Consider the following 22,086-nt stretch of genomic DNA (forward strand, 5'->3'; position numbering starts at 1 on the left):
CCTTTCTGAACAGACTGTCTGTTATGATAGTCTTTCAGCTGTCTGTTTCTTTTCGTTTAAAAAGAAGCAGTCAGACATCTTCAGCTTTCTTATGCCTGGAACAGTGATGTCCAGATCTTGAAAATCCTTTCTATTTGTGTAACACAAAATGGGTTTTGTTCATGTTTTCATAAACTCTACACCATGGCTGAAGCTTCAGTCTCTACGTGGTATTGGGAAGTATCTATACCATATGATAACATTGGCAGGTTTTTGTTACCTGTTAGTGGTCCCTACCTAGAGTTCCAGTAAGTATGCGGAAGCTATTCTATGTCTCCTCATAATGAGTAATCAAATAGATTATAATTTCTTCTGTCTGGAAAGAAAACATCAGGAAGAAGATGTAATAATGATCTATGAAAGCATAAGATGGCATGGAGGGGATGAATAAAGAATGATGAATCTCTCTCTCTCTCTCTCTCTTTTTTCTACATTCATTTAATGCTCTTTAGTTCTCATATTGTCAGGTAGTGGTTTTAAACAAAGGCTGTACCGCACCCCCAAACAGTGCATAGTTAAATTATGGAACTTGCTAAGGTGGGTGCCAAAAATTGGCACAGGTTCAAAAAGCAATTAGACGTGAAAGAAAAATCCATTAAAGGCTGTTAAACATAACAATACATCCTCTGCATGAATGTGAAGTTCAGGAAGCACTAAAACTTAGGTTGCTCGAAGCACATAGATGAGAGACTGGTACGAAAACACGGCCAGCATACAGCCTTCTCTAAGCACCCGTTCCCACCCTGCCGTCTGAAAAACCATGATGCGCCGGGTGGACCTTTATCTGACCTGCCGTGAATCTTTTGTTTTTATTATGTTACATAAGTAACTCTGCTCTTCACTTTCATGGGCTGAGCTTACCGTTCTCACGCAAACATTTTTTGAATTAATATTTTTTTTTTCCCCCCTGAGATATGTTCAAAAGTATGTTCTGTTCTTCCAGTTCTGATCTTTAAAAAAGAGAGAGGATAATAAGCACTTAAAGAAAATATTTGAACAGCTTTGTCATTGACGTATATACAGATAATAGCTGAAATTTAATAGCAAATAGCTCTTCTTGAAGAATTATTTTTTTTTCCTGGTGGAAGTGAATTAATATATTTTTATTACTAAGGGACCACACATTAGTGGCAACAATTTTCTGTAGGATATTTTGGACAGACGGTGGTAAGTACACTGCCATTCTGGTTAAAAATCTACTTTACTAATCGAAGTAGAAATTAGACTTCATTGCAAAGGCAAAGACATCTTTCTTCATTAACTTTTCTTTCTCCTAGGGAATTAGAGGGGCGTTTGTTAAATGAGCCTAAAGAATCCTTTGTTCCTTTGATAGTTACTTAGCTAATTGCTGTTTAAAAAATGTGTTGACACCTCAGATTTTATGGTTTAATCCCACAGTTGCTGTAGAGACCAAGATTTTCAGAATAGCTATTGAGCAGACTGTTTTGTGTCTTTCTCCCGTTTCCCTTGCTTGTGTGATATGAGAGCTCGTGAACTAGTGTTTTTCAGTTATCGTATTGTTGCTTAGAAACGACTGGGAACGTGCTATTTTACAGAACCGAGCTGAAAATATACCTTTGCGAGTATAACTTTTGGTAAAATTACCATGACTTCCATCAAAGTTGCGTTCTTCATTTGGGCTTACAAAAGTACTCAGCAATGAAGTTTTCAAATCTAAAGGCTTTTGGAGGCATTGCAGGTCTATGATCATAGTCAGTGTGGTCTTGCACTAGATCGTTAAGAGATGCTGAATTTGATGTGATGTGTATTTCATTTTGACGCTGACGTTATTCTGCAGACTTCATACCCTTTTATTTGATACTAAATAAGGTTTCAGTTACAGACGGTAATAGTTTCAGATTAGGTATGCTTAACCCAGCCTTTCTGCTCTGCAGGGCTGCCTGATCTGTCATGAAGGCCTTGATAAAAGGAGACCTTGAGAGGTATATCTCAAGTTGGAGTTTCTTTAGGTTCCTGTATATATTGAGAGATTGTCTTTTTGAGGAACACTCGGCTAATGCAGAAAGAGTATCTAAGAGCACTTTGTGGTTTTCATGGAAAAAAATTCAGGTATTTTAAAAAGAATGTTGAGTTCTACTTTTGGTCTTACTTGAAATGCAGATCTCAAAGTGCTAGACCTAGGACTAAGGAATATTCTTTCCTAGGCTGTAATACCACAGTAGGACCCGGGGAGCGAGAAGCTGGCTTTTGGCCACTTTACGCTTGAGCGGTAGGAGGTTAATCTGCCTAACAAGGAAGCTGGAGAGACAATCTCCTTAATACATATCATAAAAACTTTTCAGGCAGCATTTCGTAATAGTATTGAAAATTAAGATTGAGCCGTTTGATTCTTGGTAGAAAACTAGACGGTAATGTTATTACTGTCATTAATCTCATTCAAATTGCTCTGATGCTGGACTTTCTTCTTACTATGACAATTGCTACTTGCGTTTAACTTCTGTCATTCATCTTTCAACGTTGAAGTGTTTGTATACGTATACATTCATTTGAATTCTTTATTCTTGCCCTTCCTGCCATTGTGATTTGGTGTGCATTCTTTCAAAATGCTTTTTCTTCCCTCCTCTCCCTGCTCCCGTGCTGCTGCTCGCTTCTGGGACAGGTCTTCTGCCGCCACGGCACTGCGGCAGTACCTCTCGGTAACGAATTACTGGGCGCAGAGGGCTGCTGTTACACGGCTGTTACATTGGAGTGGGCTGTGTGGCTAGCTTTGGCCAAAGCCCTGGGGTTTGACTAACCCAGTATATATAGCAGAAATGTGATCAGGTGTTTTAAGTATTTTTTCAGCTTCTGCTAATAAAAACTAACAGCAAAAACCAGACAGAGTTTTCTGAGCACCTTAAGTGATCTGTAGGCCAGCAGCCGCCAAAACTCATAGTTTAGGAGTCCCTAGACTCTACAAGTGAGAAAATTGGAGAGAGATTTCTGCTACTTCCATATTTGAACACATGCACAGATGTGTTAATATATTCTTAATCTGTTGAGAAACACCAGGCTGTGGGTAGGCAGCCATTAAAACATGAATTTGCATTTCATAATACACAAGCGTTCTAATGTAGGTGGGGTCTCTGGTGTGGTTTTTGGTGAGGTGTTTTTTAATTAAAAAGTCCTAGGGGGAAAAAAGCATTTGGAACAAAGTAGCAAAGTCGTCTCTTGCTGTTTGGTGCGCACATTCCTGTTCTTCTTGCATATTCTTTCCCCGGCCAGACGTTTTTCTCTTAATGTGTTTTGTTGGGTTTTTTCCTCCTTCCCCTCTTACACAAAATGGATTTGGGGTGCCGAGCACTGACCCTGACTGGGTCCTCCCAGTACCTAGGGCAGCTGAGCGAGGGTGAAATCTGGCTTCCCCATCTAGCGGATTCTGCAGTAAATGCACATCGCTGTTTGACGTCACTCTGTTGCCAAGGAGACCGCTGTCACCCGTTCACCGATGTGACTCTACTGCGGCAAGTTAGAGGAGCTAGAGGAGCAGATTGGATTTGTGCAAGGACCTCGTTTTGGATTGAAAACAACCAGAGGGTTACCTCTAGAGTATGAGACTACATCGGGGTCCCTTTGTGTCGCTTCTGCTCCTTTACCTTCCTTCTGTGCCACCTTTCCCTGCCGTTCTGGTCTGGGCTTCTCCGCGTTTGTTCCTCTTGGTGCTTATGGGCCAGGTCGGACCTTCTGTTCCGCTCTCTCTGACCATCTTACTCCTCACACCCCAAAACAGGGGGGCTTTGCCTGCTCAGGCCTGGGAATTCTGCAAACCGATGGCTTAAGAGTTAATTGCATCCAAAAAGACAAAAATGTTGGATGTCTTCTCATCTGGAGACAAAATTTGATAGCACAATTGTTCTGTAAAGTAATTAAAATTTTTGGACTGTAGATTAGTCTTCTAATGTACTGTTTCTCTAGATACGTCAGTCTACTCATTCTCTTGTAATTTATCGTCAATATAAGGCAAGTAAAAGTCCTGGAATCTAAAAAAACGTATGATATATACTTGCTATGGCATCGCTTTGTTCCCTGTGCAGTATACTGCTGGGTCCCAAGAGGAACTCTGGTGAATGCTGAAATTGAGACTCCGTCATCCCCGCATTAAATATCTTTATATTTTGGAAATAAAATATAGCAGGTGTTTTCTTTGTCTTGTGTTAACTTCAGGTTTGACTTTACCCACTGGGTTTTTGGCCCTTTCTGAGTTTTAAGAGAGAATTTTCCTACAGTTTTTATCTTAGCTGTTAGGTAGTAGCAGAAACTACCTGTCAGAGCAATAGAAGCCTATAAAAACTGAGAAGTTGTCAAGATTACTTCAGTGCTGTCCTTTTAAATAACTGTCAACCCTGAATGCTTTCGATGTAGAAAGCAGTTGCTTGAGGAAAGAGATCTGACTGAAATTCCTCCATGGTAATATTGTTCAACAGACAGCTTGCTACTGTGGTGTCTTATAACACCTGAATTTTAGCATGTGTTCTCTGTGTTTTAAATTATTTTTTTCATGCAAATCTTATTTCCTAAAAAGGCTTAAGGGTAGTTTTAATTACTGTGCTCCCTACTGTACTATATGGTCTCTTTCCATTTGATTACCAGGGCAAGGGCAGCAACGTTCTTCAGCTCCAGCAGCAAACGCAGCACCCAGCAAACCACAGCAACAAAATGGCAATTTGTCAGCAGCAGGTAAGAGTAATCCCGGCCAGGAATTCTGGTTTCCATTTGTGCAGTGCAAAACTACAGCTTAAATTTTGAAAAGGTCCTTTCTATAATGGTGTTGCCCAAGAAACACTCCATTGAAGACTAACCCACAGCTTGACAAGGTGAATTCTCTCAAGAGGCTACTGTACCCTTGGATTTAATAATACATTTTTTAAAAGGGGGAAAAAAAAATATCTGTCCCCTTTCCCTCCTCTTCCCCAAGGAAAAAAAAATAGGAAACAACTTTGACGAAGCAGTGTAAACTGAACGTAGTCTGATGCAGCTTTGCATTCCTGAAGCAGCGCTCTGTGGACACCCAGGTAGGCTGCGGTTCAGAGCTGGCCGACGGGTGTGTTACCCATGCCGAGTGTTGAGGCCAAACAGTTTAGGTGGAACAGGACTGAAATTATTTGATAGTACGTCTATAAATACAGTTTTTTGATCAAGACTTCAAATAGTGAGATACTGGAAAGGGCAGTCAATTTAAATGTCAGCCTGTAGACTTTTTTTGAAGAAAAATGTTGTCATTCCTAGCTCTTGGTACTGCTTTAACCCGTCTGTATTCTTTACCCCTGTGGTTAAGAAGTATTTTGAATAGTAAATTTTGACACTTGCTTACTGCAGCAGAAAACAAGCTCTTCCTTAATGTGCTTGAAGCTGATCATGAGAGTGCTGTGCTTATCCATTGACAAGATTCAGTTCAGAATTAGTTGTATTGCTTTATGTCAGGAAATTATTGACTGTGGGGTACCATTCCCTAGTTGTTCCCCCAAATGGTGTAGATCTAAAGCTTGATGTGCCACGGTTTACAGAATTTACTGGTAGTTGTTTCCCACTTAGACCGTGTTTAAGTGATTGACTCTGGACGCATCTCTGCTTCCAGCTTAAGTGCTGTAAAGGTCTAAGAGTGTCTCTTCTGCAGCAGTTCGCAGCCTAGAAAATACTTGTGACCGAGAGCAGAAGCGATTCAACAAACTTTGAGCCGCTCTGTGGTGCCCGCATCGCACAGAGCTTTAAGTGCCCCCCCAGCGTTAAGTGTGACTTGGCCTCCTGTGCAGCTCCCCGTAGCGTGGTGGGAAGAGTTCTGCCTGACCTTGCCCCACGAGTTGGTTTGAACCTGATTTTTGTCTGCCAGGCTGAAATTCTTTATGCTTTGTCATGGTTTTTGAAAGGTCCTGCAGCTCCGAAGTACCATGCTCCCTCAAACCAGTTTGGTAAAGCGAGTGCTCCCAGCTCGGTGAAGACACCAGGGGGGTCGCAGGCCAAAGTGGTGCCGATTGCCAGCTTGAACCCGTACCAGTCTAAGTGAGTTACCGTGGTTTGCCAGGTGTTGCTCAGTGCCACAGGCTTGAAGGAACAATAGCGTCTCTTCACTTTCACATGTATGAATCTCTGTCAAATCATTCTTTGAGTTCTTTTGAGTTTATTGGCTAACTTCAAACAAACAAACCCAACAATAACAACCAAACCACCCAGAAAAACAAACAAAAAACCCTCCATAGAAACAGCAGTACGGGTTTTGCTTTGTTTTTTGTTTCTTGTCTGGGTTTTTGTTTTGGTTTGGGTTTTGTTGGGGTTTTCTGTTGTTGTGGTCTGGGGTTTTGGGGGAGGTTTTTGGGGGGCGTTGTTTGGTTTTTGTTTGTTTTGTTTGTTTGTTTTTTAATTTCATCAACACACTGACAATCTGAGATTTGCCTTTGCATTGTCTTGGTTAAGCTACCCTGCTGAGCTTGATACGGTTTTAATATTTTAGTTGAAAATCAGTTGACTTCTCTTTTTTTTTTCCTAAAGCAACCATCTTTTTGGTAACTTAATGACAAAACAGCTCAGTAAGCTATTCACTTCGGCTACTGTTCTGTTGAAAAGCATGAGGATGTAATTATTTCATGAATGACATTTTTAAGTTACGCAAACTGATTTGATTACCCAAGTTAAATGCGAATCCTGTAATTGAGCTCTTGAGTTCTAGCACGGCTTTTCAGAACAGGCAAACAGCTGTATGAGAAATGTACCCTAGAAGGGTAAAAGATTGGAGGCCTCATTCTATGCTGAAGTATTGTTCGCTGCTATTATCATACTAGATGCTTTATGGCTGGCTTTGTTGCTGCTTTCTGTACAACTTTCTGCCTTTAATGGTCCAGGGCATTGAAATAGAAAGCAGCAGAAAAGCAGGTAGAGTTGCTGAGGTGCAGCGGAAAGATTCTCGCTTTTAAATAGTGACATTCCAGTTCCAAAGGTTTGTAAATTCAATCTCTTCTTTTAAAAAAAAAAAAAAAAAAAGACACAGAACAGTGATTTCTTGCACCATTTCAGGTGGACCATTTGTGCTCGTGTTACCCAAAAAGGCCAGATCCGCACATGGAGCAACTCCCGTGGTGAAGGAAAGCTGTTTTCTATAGAGCTAGTTGATGAAAGCGTAAGTGTCATATGTTGAGAAAAACATAATGTATGTCAGATGCTGATGAACCCTTCAGAGAGACAGAATAGAGGAAATAAAGTGTTTTATAGGAAATGGTTTTTTTATTATTATGACTGAAGCTTGTATTCCTCTATTCATTAAGTTGAGCATCAACAACCCAGTTTTTATCCCAAATGAAGTCTTAAATGTATGGCATTACTGATGATTTTTCATCAAAGTCTATAGTGTGTGACTATATTTTTGCAGCTTCAACATATAGTTGCTTATGACAACCTAATACTTAGGTTTGTGGTGGTTTCCTGTAGATTGAGAACGAGGTCTCATCCTCACTTAGACACGTTACAAAAGAAGGGGCGAGAGGAGCATTGCCTCCAAGCTACAAGCTTTCATTTTCATGAGGAAATCGGAGTACAAATTATTGTAATACTAGGAAATTTCATCTGCGGTTTGTTTGGGGAACGGTATCTGGTTAATCTAACTAAACTTGCAGTTTGTCAAACCTCTCATCAGATTACAGCCTTCTGTCGTGAAAACAAACAAGATTCTGCTAGGTTATGTTTAGTACAAAATGTGAGGTTGGTAATGTAACATGTTGTCATCGGCCATTTGTTTTCTCTGTATACGGTCTGTGTTCAAATTTTTTTAAAAAACAATATTTATATCTGGTGAGGTTATTGTTACTAATTCTTACTTAAAGACTTGACATCACGTATGAGCGGGAGATACCACAATATACTGTGTGCTAGCTTCTGGAGCTGCGTCATCTATCGGACTTTTTTTTTTTTTTTTGCAGGTAGTGGCAATTAATGCCAGTTTCACGAGTACCTTTTCAGAGGTGTATATGTGATACATGTAGTTCTTACGTGTTTCATTCTGAAGCTCTAGATATACTAATGAGACTTGAACGTGAGTTTTGATGGTCAGGTGTGGAATACGTCGGTTTAGCTATAACTACAAATGTGAGGAGACTGTTGTTTGTTTCTCACGTGCCTGGAGCTAGCCTGGCAGACCGCGCTGTGTCTGCAGAACTGATGCCACTTAACATCGCGAAGATTTCTCTTTTCTTTTTTTTTTTTCTTTTTTTTTTTTTTTTTTTCATGCCAAATTTCAGTTCTGACCAGCTCTCCTATTTTCCTGCAGGGTGAGATTAGAGCGACTGCATTCAATGATCAAGCAGACAAGTTCTTTCCACTCATTGAATTGAACAAGGTATGGTAGCATTGTGCTTTCGTAGAGATGAGCTAGAAAAGAGGAACTTCAGCATAGCGAGGATTTTTAAAGGTGAACACAATCTATTTTCTCTGTCTGACTTCTGATAATATCCTCTCTTTTGCTGCTTTCCCTTGTAGGTATATTATTTTACCAAAGGCAATTTGAAGACTGCTAACAAGCAATATACAGCTGTTAAGAATGACTATGAGATAACATTCACTAGTGAGACTTCTGTTGTGCCCTGTGATGATGCCCAGCATCTTCCATCTGTTCAGTTTGAGTTTGTATCCATCTCTGACTTGGAGAACACACCCAAAGACTCAATCGTTGGTCAGTCCAAGTAGCAAAATGGCAAACTCTAAAGCTTTGAAGTTTTACTTTTGTGTCCTGAATACTGGGGAGGTAGTGAGCCTACAACGTGCCGAGTGTTGTGATCTCTTAAATGAAGTTATCCAGTGATGGTTCCCATTAAAAATACCTCGGGCAGTTTTCCCGTTAAGATGTCTTTGCCCTGCTCTGCTAACAACATATAATGATTTTTCTTCAAACTAAAGACAGTAAATGCTACTTGTTTATTGTACTATGATCACTGTTTTCGACCGAAAAGGGCTGAAAGGAAAATGTCCTTGCTCAGCACGTGTGCATTTCATACCTTCCGTGGTCTTGCTTTCTTTCACTATCTAATTATCTCTGCAGTGATTTTTGGCATAATGCATTGCATCCAAGTCCAAGTTGCATGACTGTTTTGGCTTGCTTTGTGAAGTATTGGAGGTTTATTTTTCTGTAATTTGTTGGGCAGAGCACTCCGGAAAAATCAGAGGCTTGGGTGGGGGCGAGGGTTCTCAGGTTTCACAGGCACAAGATGCCTCTGATTCAGAGGCATTCAGCTAGGAATTTTAAAGGTAGATCTGTAATATTAAAAATGGTATATTTTTAGGGAGCGCAAAGGGGATTGGGTTAGCTCTTACTCCCCAAACATGCACACTTGTTTAAGTTGCAGCTTGCGGTCACGGGGCTACAGTGAAGGCACTAGCCACTTGCTTCGTTGTGTTACCGTCACGTTGAAACCCCTTGCCTGAGAGACCTGTGCTCAGACAGGGAGCGGGGTGTGCTGCAGGATGAGGGCTGAAGTCCTTTTGGCAGAATGTGATGGGGAGAGATAGTACGATGCCTTGATCTCGCTAATGTGGCAAGGCTTGCATTCATGAATATCTTAATGAATTCGTCAACAAAATTAAAGCCCTGAAGAGTTCTGTAGTGGAGCATTCCTACTGTAATACACTTAATTTCCATATCAGGTTTGATTTGAATAGGGAGCTAGGATACAAGGTAAAAAATCTGACACTAGGTTTGAATTCTTCTCTTGTGATCTTGTATTCCCCAATTGTGACCCTGGCGTAACTAACTAAATTGTAACTGTTTTTCAGATGTAATTGGAATTTGTAAGAGCTATGAAGATGTCACTAAAATTACAGTGAAAGCTAACAATAGGGAGGTATCAAAGAGGAATGTGCATCTGATGGATACATCAGGGAAGCTGGTGACAGCAACGCTATGGGGAAATGAGGTATGTGCTCTCTTACCTGTTCTTAAGCAAAGGTCCCTTTGTGTAGGATGAGGAAATGAGTGTGCTGTTGTCACCCGAGATGGGCATAGCACTGAGACAGTCCTGGGTGTGTAAGGATCAGGGGCAGGGAGAAGGTGAAGGACTGTCTGGTTTCATTCAGGTGTGATGTTCTTAACCTTTCTCTGACAAACTGCTGACATGATCTGACTAATGTGCTCTGAACAACTGCAGACATTATGTCTCGAGCCCAAAGACTGAAGATAACAGGCTTCTAGTTTAGGAAAGGATATGAGTTGCAATTTGATTATGGAAAAGCCCGGTGGCTACGGCTGTCTCATTTGAGATGAGTTTTATTCGTAGGGTGGGATACATGTTGCCTTGCATAAATTGCTGCTTAACTAGGGGGCTGAGAGGCTGTATCTCAGACTGGGAGTTTAAAGCATCAGAGCCTTGGAATTGAAGGTTTGAGTAGTTGCAGTAAACTGCTGCTTTATCCTTTTAACAGGCTCCTTTGTTTTCCAGCAGTGGTGTAGATACTTAGGGATTTATGTTCCAGTCTATAAAATGGGAGCGATCCTGCCAGCTTGACAGTGATGCTTTATGGCTAAATGATCAAGTGCACTGATACTGTAGGTAGCTGACCACCATTAACTGTCTGCTGATATAAATGAAGTAAACCGAAGTTCAATATCGCAAAGTTTTGAGCTTGAACCAGGTTGTGCCAGTTCCCGGCATAACTCTTCCAACAGAGATCAGGGGCTGCGTTTTACAAAGTTAAATGTTTGCTTGCTTGTAGAATAGAGACGGCAACAAGCATTGAGGGGAGGTGATGTGTGGCTGGCATGCTTGGGGTTGGAATCTCTCTCCTTTGTAACAGTCATTGCCCTAATGGCTGGGTTACGTTTTGTGTTCTTTTTGCATCTCATGGATACGGTGAATGCCACTGCTAACTCCAGCTCGTTCGTAATCTTTAAGCACATGATCCTTCCTTTGCTCGCTAAGTGGTGTGGGGTCCAGAAAATCTATACCTTTCAAAACCTCTCTCGTGCCAAGAGGTTCTTTGTTGGTGTCAGACTTTACTCGGATAACAAACTGATGGCAATTGAACAGCATTAAAGCAGCTTTATGAGGTTAAGAACAGAAAATGGAAAGTCGAGGAAAAGTGTTTGGTCAGCATACCCACACTTCTACTTTCTAAGTTATAGTAGAATAGACATGATTGGCTCAGTCGAGTCGAGTGAGTCGTTTCATCTTCTGAAGAGTCTCATCTGACCAAATAATTCCTCCTGTTTGGAGAAACCTCCATTCCCATAACCCATCTCCCTTTCTAAAATCCTTGTGTAAAACCCCTAATGGAGGGGAGTGATCCTTTTTTTCCAAACCAGTGGTGTGACTGAAGGATTCTGTGGTTCCCTGGGAACTGCGGTGTTAGGATCACAGCTTTAATTGTTAGCTGCCTTTTCTTAAACTCCTAGTGATATCGTTTAAAACCTTACCTTCTAAATACAGTAAGATGGTTTGATTCAGATTTGGTCTCTTGTCACGATCTGTGAATTATGACCGCAAGTTCAGTACCTTTCCTGTAGCGTGCTACTAATGCTTTCTGTTTTTTCACACATGCAGGCTGAACAGTTTGATGGTTCTAGACAACCTGTGATAGCCATCAAAGGAGCCCGAGTCTCCGATTTTGGTGGTAGAAGCCTGTCTGTCATGTCCTCGAGTACCGTATTCATCAACCCTGATAGCCCCGAGGCTTTTAAGCTCCGAGGATGGTATGAGTGTGTGTTTGTGTTGATTCACTCCAGCCTGCTGCGGACTCTGTTTTGTTCTGTTTCTCTGTACTTGAGCAGTCTGTATAGTACTGAAGAAAGGTAGCAGAGGATATGGGTTCCAGGGTTATAGAAACTCCTTCCTTGAAAGCACTAGAGCCTGAAAGGCTGTCTTTTTTAAGTTGTTCAATTAAAAAACATATAATTCCGTGACAGACCTTGAAAAATTGAAATAGGAGTAGTGCACGCTGACCCAAAGCCTTGGAAGGCAGCATGAAATCAGACTTGACCAGCTCCACTTTCTGAGGCTTTATCTGGGAGAACAATATTTTTTTTCACCGGCTTTTTCCATTGTGTGCAATCTGATATGCACTCTGTTAGTATGGGCTCGAGGAGCTATGTTGACGACTTCCAGTGTCTATTCCTTATCAGATGCCTTTCAGATAGCAAAATAACATTTTTATTGTTCTCAGGCAAACAAAGTGATTTCTTGGTGGCTCGTTGCTTCTGCTGTAGGTAGTTGCTAAATTGTCTGCTATAACTACTAATATGGTGAGATGTGGCCTACGTACAAATAGGGTTAAGTGCCGACAGCATCAGATTTGTGAATCCTGTGCTTTCAGGTTCTGGTTAAATCACCCAAACATGGATAAGCTATAATGGCATTCTCCAGTTGTCATTGAGCTGTGGTTCTCCCACACTTCAGAAGGTTGTTGAAGATAAAATGGATTGTGGGTCTTAGCTATTACTGTCACACTTTAATTAAGTTCAGTTTTTGAGTCTTGGTGTGTTTCTCAAATCACAAAAAACGCCAGAATGGGATGGCAGCACAACCTTTTGCTGAAAAGCAGTGCTTTCTTATTTTAACAGAGGAAGCATAATCTGTTCAATGCTATTTGCTTTTTCTTTCAAAGCTGCTGCGAAGATAATGGTACCATGTAATTTAATTTTAATTATGGAAATATCTTGATGCCCTTAAATCTTGTTATCTGCCTGCCTTTAGGAAGCATGCAGTGCGTGGTTTGACCACTAGCTGGCAAACAAATTGCAGTTATATAGAACAAAGCTGTCCTCCTTTTGTGGGTTTATAAAATACTGTGCTAATTAAGTCGGACTATTAACTTATTCTGAAATGCTATTTTTGTTTGCAATATACACAAATTACTGTAATTGTTTCCTTTGCAATCATTGATAAAAAAAGTCCCTCATGTATTAAGTACATGAAACTAAACGTAAGCTTTTGATAAGTCTGTATGGTCCGCTCTCTAAAAATAGAAGTGCGTCTTTGTGGTTCCAGGTTTGACTCCGAGGGGCAGCTTCTGGAATGTGCCTCGATCTCTGACGTGAGGGGTGGGCCAGCATCTGGGGCGAACACCAACTGGAAAACGTTGTTTGAAGCCAAATCTGAGAACTTGGGACAAGGAGATAAGGTAAAGCACGGCCGCTGAGTACGAGCCTCGCGTCTTGGGGAGAAAACAAAAAGCTAGGCTTCGTGCAGGCATCCTGCTTATTGAAGGAGTCCAGTTGTTGAGCAGTTGTGCTTGCCTGTCAGAATCTATGCCATTAAATATTTTTTTTTTAAATTCAAGCTTGTTGCCAATGTCGCAACGTGATGCTATGTTTGCAAGAGAATTCTAAGCCTTGTATAAATGGGAGCTCACCCCAAAGATGTTTATATAAATAGCACAGTGTTCTAGGAGAAACGGGTGCATTAGGAGGAAGTGGTTTTCAAGGGTGCGCACTTGGTCAATAGAAAAGCTAGGAATAAAACCCAGGTCTCTGCCGTTCCAGTCCTGTAACCTCCCTAGGCTCGTACTGCTTCTTGACCTCTTTTTAATTCCCCCCGCCAAACTGAAGTGCTAAGCCACCTGGGACGCGCAAGAACTTCTATCTAAGGAAAAAACCTTTACCTGTAATTCAGCTCTTTTCTTTGAGATTTTTTGCACGTGCTTCTTAAGCAACCTCTGTTTATCTGTTGAAAGACTCGACCGTGGTCTTGAACCATTAGGATGATTATTTTAGTATGGTGTGTGGGTATTTTGTTCTGTAGGCTATAGTTTAATCAAATGCTTATCTGTAATACTACACAGTAGGCTTTCTGGTTTTTGTATTGGCTCCCCAAAGAAGCATAGGAAAGCACAGAATCTTAATCCTGTGAAAAAGTAGAGATTTGAACAGACACAATGGAGAAGCAAATATGCTTTATCTAAAGAAAACCTAGCAATTGGAGTTTCCTGCAATGGAAACACAAAATAATCTTGCTGTAGGGGCTTTATTTAACATAATGGAAGCCTGAAAATGATTGCAACAGAGGGGTTGATTTACAGTTTCCCAATAATCCATAGCTGTTAAGCTTTCTAATCCTAAATATCCAAGTATGGGTGCCTTGCTTTGTAGTTAATTCAGAATTGGAAAACATTGAGTATTTCGAGGCTAATGTTGCACACTCACTCTCCTAGGCGGATTATTTTAGCTGTGTGGGCACAGTCGTACATCTGCGCAAAGAGAACTGTATGTACCAGGCATGTCCCTCTCAGGATTGCAATAAGAAAGTGATAGACCAACAAAATGGACTGTATCGTTGTGAAAAGTGTGATCGTGAATTCCCCAACTTCAAGTACCGCATGATGCTTCTGGTAAGTAAATGGAGTAGAGGAGAGCGTGTTTCTCGCTGTTTTCCTTGGACAGTCCAAATAGACAATTTTGCGAGAACGGGGTGTTAGTGCTGTCTGTCTGTGGTGCCTGTGGGTTAGGGGATGTTTAAATTGCTTGTATGCCGTACCTGAGCGAGGGATGTTTCATTGAGCTGATTAGCAGTTTGTTTTCCTAGTGCTCCAATTAAAAGCTTTTCTCTTTGCCAAAAAGTTGATGCTAGCTCAGTTGATTCTGGTTTCCAAGTGTACTATGCAGTGCAGAGTACAGATGGCCTACGCCTCTTCAGTAGTGAAGATAAACTGAAGTAAAATGGCATTTCTGGAGAGCAGTAATTGCACTTTTACAGCTGCTGCCTATATTTAGTACATTTTTTTTGTAGGTATTGTTCTGTCTCATGCTTTAATGGAGCCTGCTTCAGAAAGTTGTCTGAGGATTATTATTGTGATGCCTGCTTACCCCATAAGCATTGAACCTTCTTCTGTTTTACATTATGAGTTAGAGTTGTATCTGCTTCTTAGAAATGCTGTGCCAGGTGGGCATGCAGAGAGAAGGGAACTATCCCTGCAGTCTCACTAAAACACAAACTGCTACTGAATAATTTCTAGCAGATAACTTCTAGGAATTCATGAACTACTTTCCATAGCAGAATCATTCTCGTAGAACATAAAGGGGATACCGAGGGTGCAACCGTGGCCTTCAGAGCAGCGTGTCTCCTATTTTCCCATTCCTAATTGTCAAAGCAGCCAGGAAATGCATGTGAGGAGAGTACTTGATCCTTTTACTGCTCTGTCTTGTCCTTGAATGTTTGGATAGTTTCTTCATAACGCGGTACTACATGTGTTTATGCTCAGATACCCAGGCATTTACAAAGTAAATGCAGATTGCAAGGTGTCCCCCTTGGTGGTGGTTGTTCTGGGCTACCTGTTCTCGCTCACAGCTCGTCAGGGGCAGCGGAACAGGGCTGAATATCCATCAGTGGATACCGCTGTGATCTTGTTGGCTTTTTCCTGTGACACAATGTACTGTCAATATTAACTTGCGTTAAGTTGCTGTGACATTCTGTGGAGCATAAAAAGGTAGTAAGTCACTGCCTTCTGCCCTCAGTGATGGAAAGTACCTACGGTGCATAGGGCTCTGATAGTTACTGGAAATGTAAAACTCTCTTTAGCTGTGAAATAAATGTTTCTTTTGTACTGTCTTCTGTCTTCCTTGAGGAATAGGCAACTGGATGAAGTGAGTTGTGTTTGGTGTTTTGTTTTTTTTTTTTTTAGGTGACCATTGCAGACTGCCTAGAGTATCAGTGGGTGACTTGTTTCCAAGAGTCAGCAGAATTCATTCTTGGGCAAAATGCAGCTTTCCTGGGAGAACTGAAGGAAAAGGTCAGTCAATTAGCTTATTGTATTTTTAGTAAATGTCTAGAAGTTGAACTATGCTTCACACATCTTGTTGTTGGGCTGCCCTCAAATTTCTTGCTTTTTTGTGATCCTCCTGGTAAGGAAATGTTCTTGTAATGTTGACTTTGAAGGCAGCTTGGAGTAAGATGTAAGGTACGCGTGGAACACCAGTGCTGATCCATCCGAGAGCATGATCTCATCCCCGTGTGCGCATGTATAGCACTCCGAAGTCGGCAGAGGTGGCAAAGGCAGTGGGTTATGTTCATGTAGTTGCCGTGGAAATTAACAGCATTATTAAAACAAATACAAAAGCGCCATAGGAAAGAAAGGGATATTCTGCTTCATTTGGCAAGAATTTGATCTGGCCCCTTCTCTGGGTAATAGACCAGCTCAGGGGCCTGGCAGCCCAAGATTGTTCTCCAGATGTTGGACTTCAGTGTCTTTTACAAGTTCACAAATCATTGCTTCTCCCTAGTCTGAAGTTCTTGGCAGGGACTTGTTTACTCTCCTCGGGATTATTTTCCACAGGCCATCTGCCTGGAGAACAGAGATTTGCCTGGTCTCCCCCATAGTTTGCTCCCACAGTCAGTCTGTCTACCTCTGAGCTCTTCTGGCTGTTCAAAGCTGGAGGCCAGCCTGTCCTTCTCACCTGGCCCTCGTGGGACAGCCGATGACTTGTCGATAGTACTGCAGCCTTCAGAGGGCTGACAGCTTTAACACGTGTTGACTCCGATAGAAGGGACAAGTTGTTTTATCGTTGTACCTAGATTGGAAGAATCTGCAAAAAAACTGTTTTAGCTGCGAATGCTGACAACATTATCCCTAATGCGTTCCAAAAATTTGTTTACAAAGCCAAAAAGTTCCAGAACACTTTGTATGTATCTTTGTAAGTAGGCAGGAAGCTTTTTGAACTAATGCGTGTTAGCCCACTTCCGAATGTTCTTTTTTTTCCCACCAAATATCATCAGAAACTTTGTGGGTCACGTGAAAACCCTGACTGGTAAAACAGGTCATTGACAGAGATGCTTAAGTGATCTCTCTTGGACAGATTAGAACAGTTTTTAAGGTTGTAAGCCATCAAACACTGACAGACAGTACTTTCCTCCCTTTGACGCTATATGCTTCTCTGCTGCATTTTCCTTTCTTCCAACCAAAATAATCTTTTCCTGATTTTTAGTTGTCTACTATATAAAATCTGTGTGGTTTTGGTTTGGTTGGTTTTGGTTTGTTTGTTTTGTTTTTTTTAAATGATGATGTGGAAAGTGTAACAAGTTCTTGAATTGCATGTGAGGATCGCTGTGCTCCCAGGCTGGGGCGGGCTGATCCTGGGGCTCCGTAGATGGGCCTGTTGTGGGTTAACCCGTTGCTTGGCTGTGGGGGGGAGGTGAAGCAGGAGGGATCGCTGAGGCTGTAGTCCTGGTTGTACTGAGACGCTGTGGTAGGCCGCGTCCGCTTCTGCAAAGCAGGGCTGGTTTTCCTGGAACTTGCATGCAAGAATGATTTCTGGAAATTTCCTGCGCTTCGGCTCTCGAAGATCAGCGGTACAAAGCTCGTGCTTCTGGGGTGCTGAAAGTTTTTGTGATGATATGAAGGCTGGACACCTCTGTTCTGTAGGAAGCTGTGTTGCTAGGGCGTTCTAATTAGATGTGCTTGCACTTTTCCATTTTCAGACATTCTTAACTTGTCAATATTTTCTTTGGTTGCGCTTAATCTCTGCTAGAGTTCAAACAAAATTTCTTGGTCACTTTTAATGCTGAAGAGAACTGGATGGGGAAGGAGAGACAGCAGATCCTCTGTAACAGTACAAACACGTAATGATTTTTGAAGAGCTGCCTAATGGAAATGGCTGAGGATAGAAAATGGAACATAATACGGAGTGAGCCCTTGAGCCGGGAACGCTTTGTGTGCCAGGAGAAATTGTTTTTGATTTGACACTTTTATGACCCTTTAAAAATGGTGCTTGGTGCATTTTCAGTAAGCTTTTCTTAGTGGTTTTTCTCTGAAGGCCCGATGCAGTATCCTGTGAAGTTGGTGGGAGTCTTTCCGCTGCTCCCAGTACGTATTGAGTCCACGTACAGCCAGTGCAGCGCTAAGCATAGATATGCATGCACGGTTTTTCATCTCCTTCTCGGCTGTGCTTGTTACCAAAGGAGGTAATGTAGGGTAGCAGTGACTGGTATGCTAAGGCATTTTCCACTCGCTAATGGTTAGCACAGTTTGTGGCAGAGCTGGAAACAGAAGCCAAATGCTTTATTAAGCGAGTTTTCTTTATCCTCTGATCCATACGATGGTCAGAAGAAGGGGCTTTAATATTCAGGAAGGATATGCGTCAGTTTTGCAGCCTGTGAAACTAGCTACTCCTGTTCACCTTCATTTGTTGTGCTTTCCTAAACCTTAGGAGAATCGCTGTGTAGTGAAAAATAGCGCTGCGCACGTTTAGGCGCAGCAGGTGTAACGCCTGGACTGTGGGTGAAGCTGAGGTGGGTTCAGTTCCAGATCAGATGCTCTGTCTGCTGCTGGAGTGACTGCTCGAGTCAAGTGCATCTGGTAGATAAATGCACTAATAATGACGTGTCGGTATCATCAGGGGGCTGCAGCGTTTTTGGGGAATGTCAGCAAAGGTTTTTGCAACTAATTTTTACAAAAATAAACTTTTTTCACAGTCTCCACAAGTTGTCTGCTTCTCTTCTACTGTTTTGACAAATTGTTTGTTATAAACGATGATGTTTAGTGTTCATATGGTAATTAGAAGCAGCTTATGTTATAAATACGACAGAGTCTTCTAATGGTTATACAAGCATGTTCAAAACATGCATCCACTTTTTTATAGAACATCCTCTTAAATAGGTCTGCGTCAGGATGTGAAGGATACATACAGCCTTGATGGAGACGCAGGGAAGCAGAACGCCTAATAAGACAGTTAATAGGGAAATAGTTAACCCTGTCAGGGTTGGCGATCGTAGCAGACCATCCGAATTAGCCACTTAAGCGGCAGGAGAGAATCTCGCGTAGATTTATAGTGTTGTCATTCTGTACACTTGGTTGCAGATTCAGTGCAACTGTACATTATTTTGTTCAGGTAGCTAAAAAGCTTTCACCTCGAACTAAACTTTTTCTTAAAAACTTTAAGTTCTGGTTTTGGCATCTAAAATGTGACGGAAGATTCAGCTCTGCCTACGCAATCCGGTCAGTTCCACCGTTTCGCCAACATCAGCAAAAGATGAGCTGTTCTGAAAGTTCATGGCACTACCAGAGGCTGGAGTGTCTGCAGCTGATATCTGTCTTTGTCCTTCTCACAGAACGAGCAGGCGTTTGAAGAAGTGTTCCAAAATGCAAACTTCAACACGTATGAGTTCAGGATCCGAGTAAAACTGGAGACTTACAACGTAAGTATCCCCCAAAAGCAAATAGTGTAGCAGGTGGCTTTTGTAGTTAGGCTTGTTGTCTCCAGAGGAGGTGGCTTCCTCCTCTTACGTCTGCGGTGAGAAGTCTCCAGAGATACTTGCTCACACAAGTGCTGTCCGCCTTGAGCACTGAAGGAGGGGTCCGCTGTCATTAGCACTGCTCCCTCTCAGGTTCGTTAGGCTTGGCTTGGTTCAAATGAAAACAACACAGCTGCTCTGGGAGTCAACCTTGCACTCACAGCTAACCCTGATACCAAGAGCAGTAAGTTACTGGGACAGGAGGAGGTTAGAACCCAATGCCTGGAGTGCTTAGCGTTCCTTTACATGCCATGTTTCTCTTTCACAGGATGAATCTCGTATTAAGGCTACAGCAATGGACGTCAAACCTGTGAACTACAGAGAATACAGCAAGAGGCTGATCGCAAGCATCAGGAGAAATGCTCAGCTAGGGTGAGGAGGCTGGCGCTGACTGATTGCAGCTGGAACTTCCAGGAAAAACTCAATAGGTGACATTACATTGACTTTTTCCCCACCCTGTGTGTGTGACAATTTGGCATTAGTTGCACCGTGCATGGCAGTCCAGTGTAGTGTGCTAAGTGATTTAATGCATTTCTCTGAAGATACGCCCCTGGTAGGTAAGAGTGCACCCTAATGGCCGCGATATTGTAGACTGCTGTGGTCTGCTAAGCTGTGACAGCTCTGAAGAGGCATCTCTAGACAGATTGCCAGGGTCTTTAGGCAAACCGTTCGGAATGGCTGAAGTAACTTTGCTTTCTCACTGTATGTAAAGCTGAATTATATAACCATTGTGTCTTCTTTGCAAGAAAGTAGTGACAACCTCGACACTTTGACTTGTTCAGCAGAGGGCAGGAGGCAGAGCGTTGTACAGCTTTTGGAGATGGACGAAGGAGAGCAGGTCCATTAGCGCAAGTTCGTTCCTTTCCATAGGATTCAAAGGCTTTCTCTTTCCACAGGTGCCATGCAGTTGTTAATGCTTGGAATGGCAATATGGTAGAATTATTAATCAAAGACATATCTCTTATATCTGAAGAATATCCTTCCTTCAGGGTTTAATAGACTGAGTCAGATGGGTCTGATATTAATCAAAATTGTCTCTTCTGAGGAAGGCAGATAAGCATTGACTCTCCATCCCCCAGGGAAATCTAGGCAACTACAAAGCATTGCTTTAGTTTTCTCTTCAATTAATACTATGGGTTTTTGACTGATTTTAGCACACATTTCCTGCCTATGCTTATTTCGTATGTTTGTATGTTCAGTTTCTTTGGTTTTATTTGTAACGATGTTAATCAGAAACAGGTCTTTAAATGGGGGGAGCTTTGTTTCAATAAACGCTGTTTAATTCCTGTGTAGTGAATTTTGCTTTCTTTGAACACCAAAGACTTCTCATTACTGGAAAGCAATTAATTAGCTTTAATAATAAGTATTCACTTGGGGGAGACGTTACCTTATTACAAACTCTAAGGTTAGACTGAAGAATGGAGACTTCTTTGCCTGATGTTAACAGCATGGAAATGCAGTGATATTTTCACCATTTCTGTGCCTGAGAATGCTGATGAGCTGGCACTTCTGGGATTTTTATTGACGTTTACACAGCAGTCTAAAACTAACCAGGCTTTGAGATTTGTTCAGACATAGAGCTAGTACAGAAAACAGTAATTATGCTACTGGGCTTTTCAGTCAGCAGAGCATGCTAGCTCTGTGTGCTCCTAATCACATTAATTATGTGTTCCCTGGCTGCAGCTCACAGCTTGGCATTTGCTGCACCGCTCCAAGCATCCAGGCAATACTGAAGTGGGTCTCTGGTAGCAAAACTGGAATTTATTTATTTGTTTTGCTCCATAGAGCACTGTTTCTTCATGTGTTCAGTTGGTGCCCTTATTTCCCGTACTTCCCTGTTTGTCATCTTAAGTCTTTATGTTTAAGAACTGTAAGTGCCGTTTCCACTGCTGGACATGAGGGACGTTATTCTGGGCCCGTTAATTGCACAAACAGCCCCTTCCTCTTTTTTGGATCCCGAGGATCATGACTGGGCTCTTCTGCTGCTGTCTTGAATTTTTTATTGAAGTATTTGTTCCCTCTGACCTTGCTTATAAAGCATTGACTATAAAATTACAGCCTTCGCTACGGTTCCGGATTGACAAATGGTGGGTTAGCGGTGATAATCTGTCTTTCCACGCTGCTGACCAGTCTCTAATTCTGCTCCTCCCTTCCCAGTCTGAGGGGACTGGTAGCAAGCGGTCATGCAATGTTCCTTGAGGCCATTTCCAGTTCTCGGGCCCACGTACCCTAGTGAGCGTTGTTAACGGGCGCTGGTGTTGGCGCGCGTTTGCTGGCGTTGCAGCTTTAGGAGCCGAGGGCGCGCGCCCGCCTCCGCTGGGGCGGCTCGTTCTCCCCGGGGGCAGCGGCCGCGCCTCCCTGCCGCTGGGTTTGCTGTGGGTCAGCCGGGGCGCTGGAGGTGGAAGTATCGGTACTCCGAGGTATTAAGGTGTCACAGGATCAGCTGAATGACCTTGAGAAGTGGAACAGAAAATCAACTTAAAACAGTGTGTGTGAAAAGTCACTTATTTGAGGACTAATAAAAAACTCAACTCTGCTCTAAAGTGGATGCTCATTAGTGACTGAAGAGTTGGAGGGTTTTAATCATGCTTTAATCAGCTAGTATATGATAAAAACATCAAGCTATGTAAGGCAAGGTATTTCTAGTATAGCTATACAAGTGCCATAGGATTATATAAGCCTCTGCTGCGCGATCTCATCGCGAATGCCATGTACAGTTCTGGTCTGCTACGTATAGAGGCAAAAACGAATCTCAGCTGGGGCGAGTACAGAGGAGGACTACACCGCTGAGTAGGAGAACGAAGATCTTTTTTAGGAGGGGCCTAGAAAAGCTAATTTAGCAAAATGAATCCTGAGA

General features: G+C 42.1%; 1 protein-coding gene across 1 annotated transcript in view; it reads left to right on the forward strand.

The window, feature by feature from the left end:
* RPA1 (replication protein A1) overlaps nt 1-20,515 on the forward strand; it is a 22,981-nt gene extending 2,466 nt beyond the window's left edge. The window contains exons 6-17 of the mRNA XM_087752020.1: nt 4,630-4,716; nt 5,904-6,036; nt 7,045-7,147; nt 8,291-8,359; nt 8,500-8,692; nt 9,790-9,929; nt 11,553-11,701; nt 12,996-13,128; nt 14,158-14,334; nt 15,625-15,732; nt 19,047-19,133; nt 19,498-20,515. Coding sequence (XP_087608146.1) covers nt 4,630-4,716; nt 5,904-6,036; nt 7,045-7,147; nt 8,291-8,359; nt 8,500-8,692; nt 9,790-9,929; nt 11,553-11,701; nt 12,996-13,128; nt 14,158-14,334; nt 15,625-15,732; nt 19,047-19,133; nt 19,498-19,605 — 1,487 coding nt within the window. The 3' untranslated portion in view covers nt 19,606-20,515. The remainder of the gene's footprint in view (nt 1-4,629; nt 4,717-5,903; nt 6,037-7,044; nt 7,148-8,290; nt 8,360-8,499; nt 8,693-9,789; nt 9,930-11,552; nt 11,702-12,995; nt 13,129-14,157; nt 14,335-15,624; nt 15,733-19,046; nt 19,134-19,497) is intronic.
* The last annotated feature ends 1,571 nt before the right edge of the window (nt 20,516-22,086 follow it).

The sequence above is a fragment of the Nipponia nippon genome, unplaced genomic scaffold (assembly GCF_047370975.1).
Source record: "Nipponia nippon isolate SJK-2023a ecotype South Korea unplaced genomic scaffold, ASM4737097v1 scaffold_15, whole genome shotgun sequence".
Classification (NCBI taxonomy): domain Eukaryota; kingdom Metazoa; phylum Chordata; class Aves; order Pelecaniformes; family Threskiornithidae; genus Nipponia; species Nipponia nippon.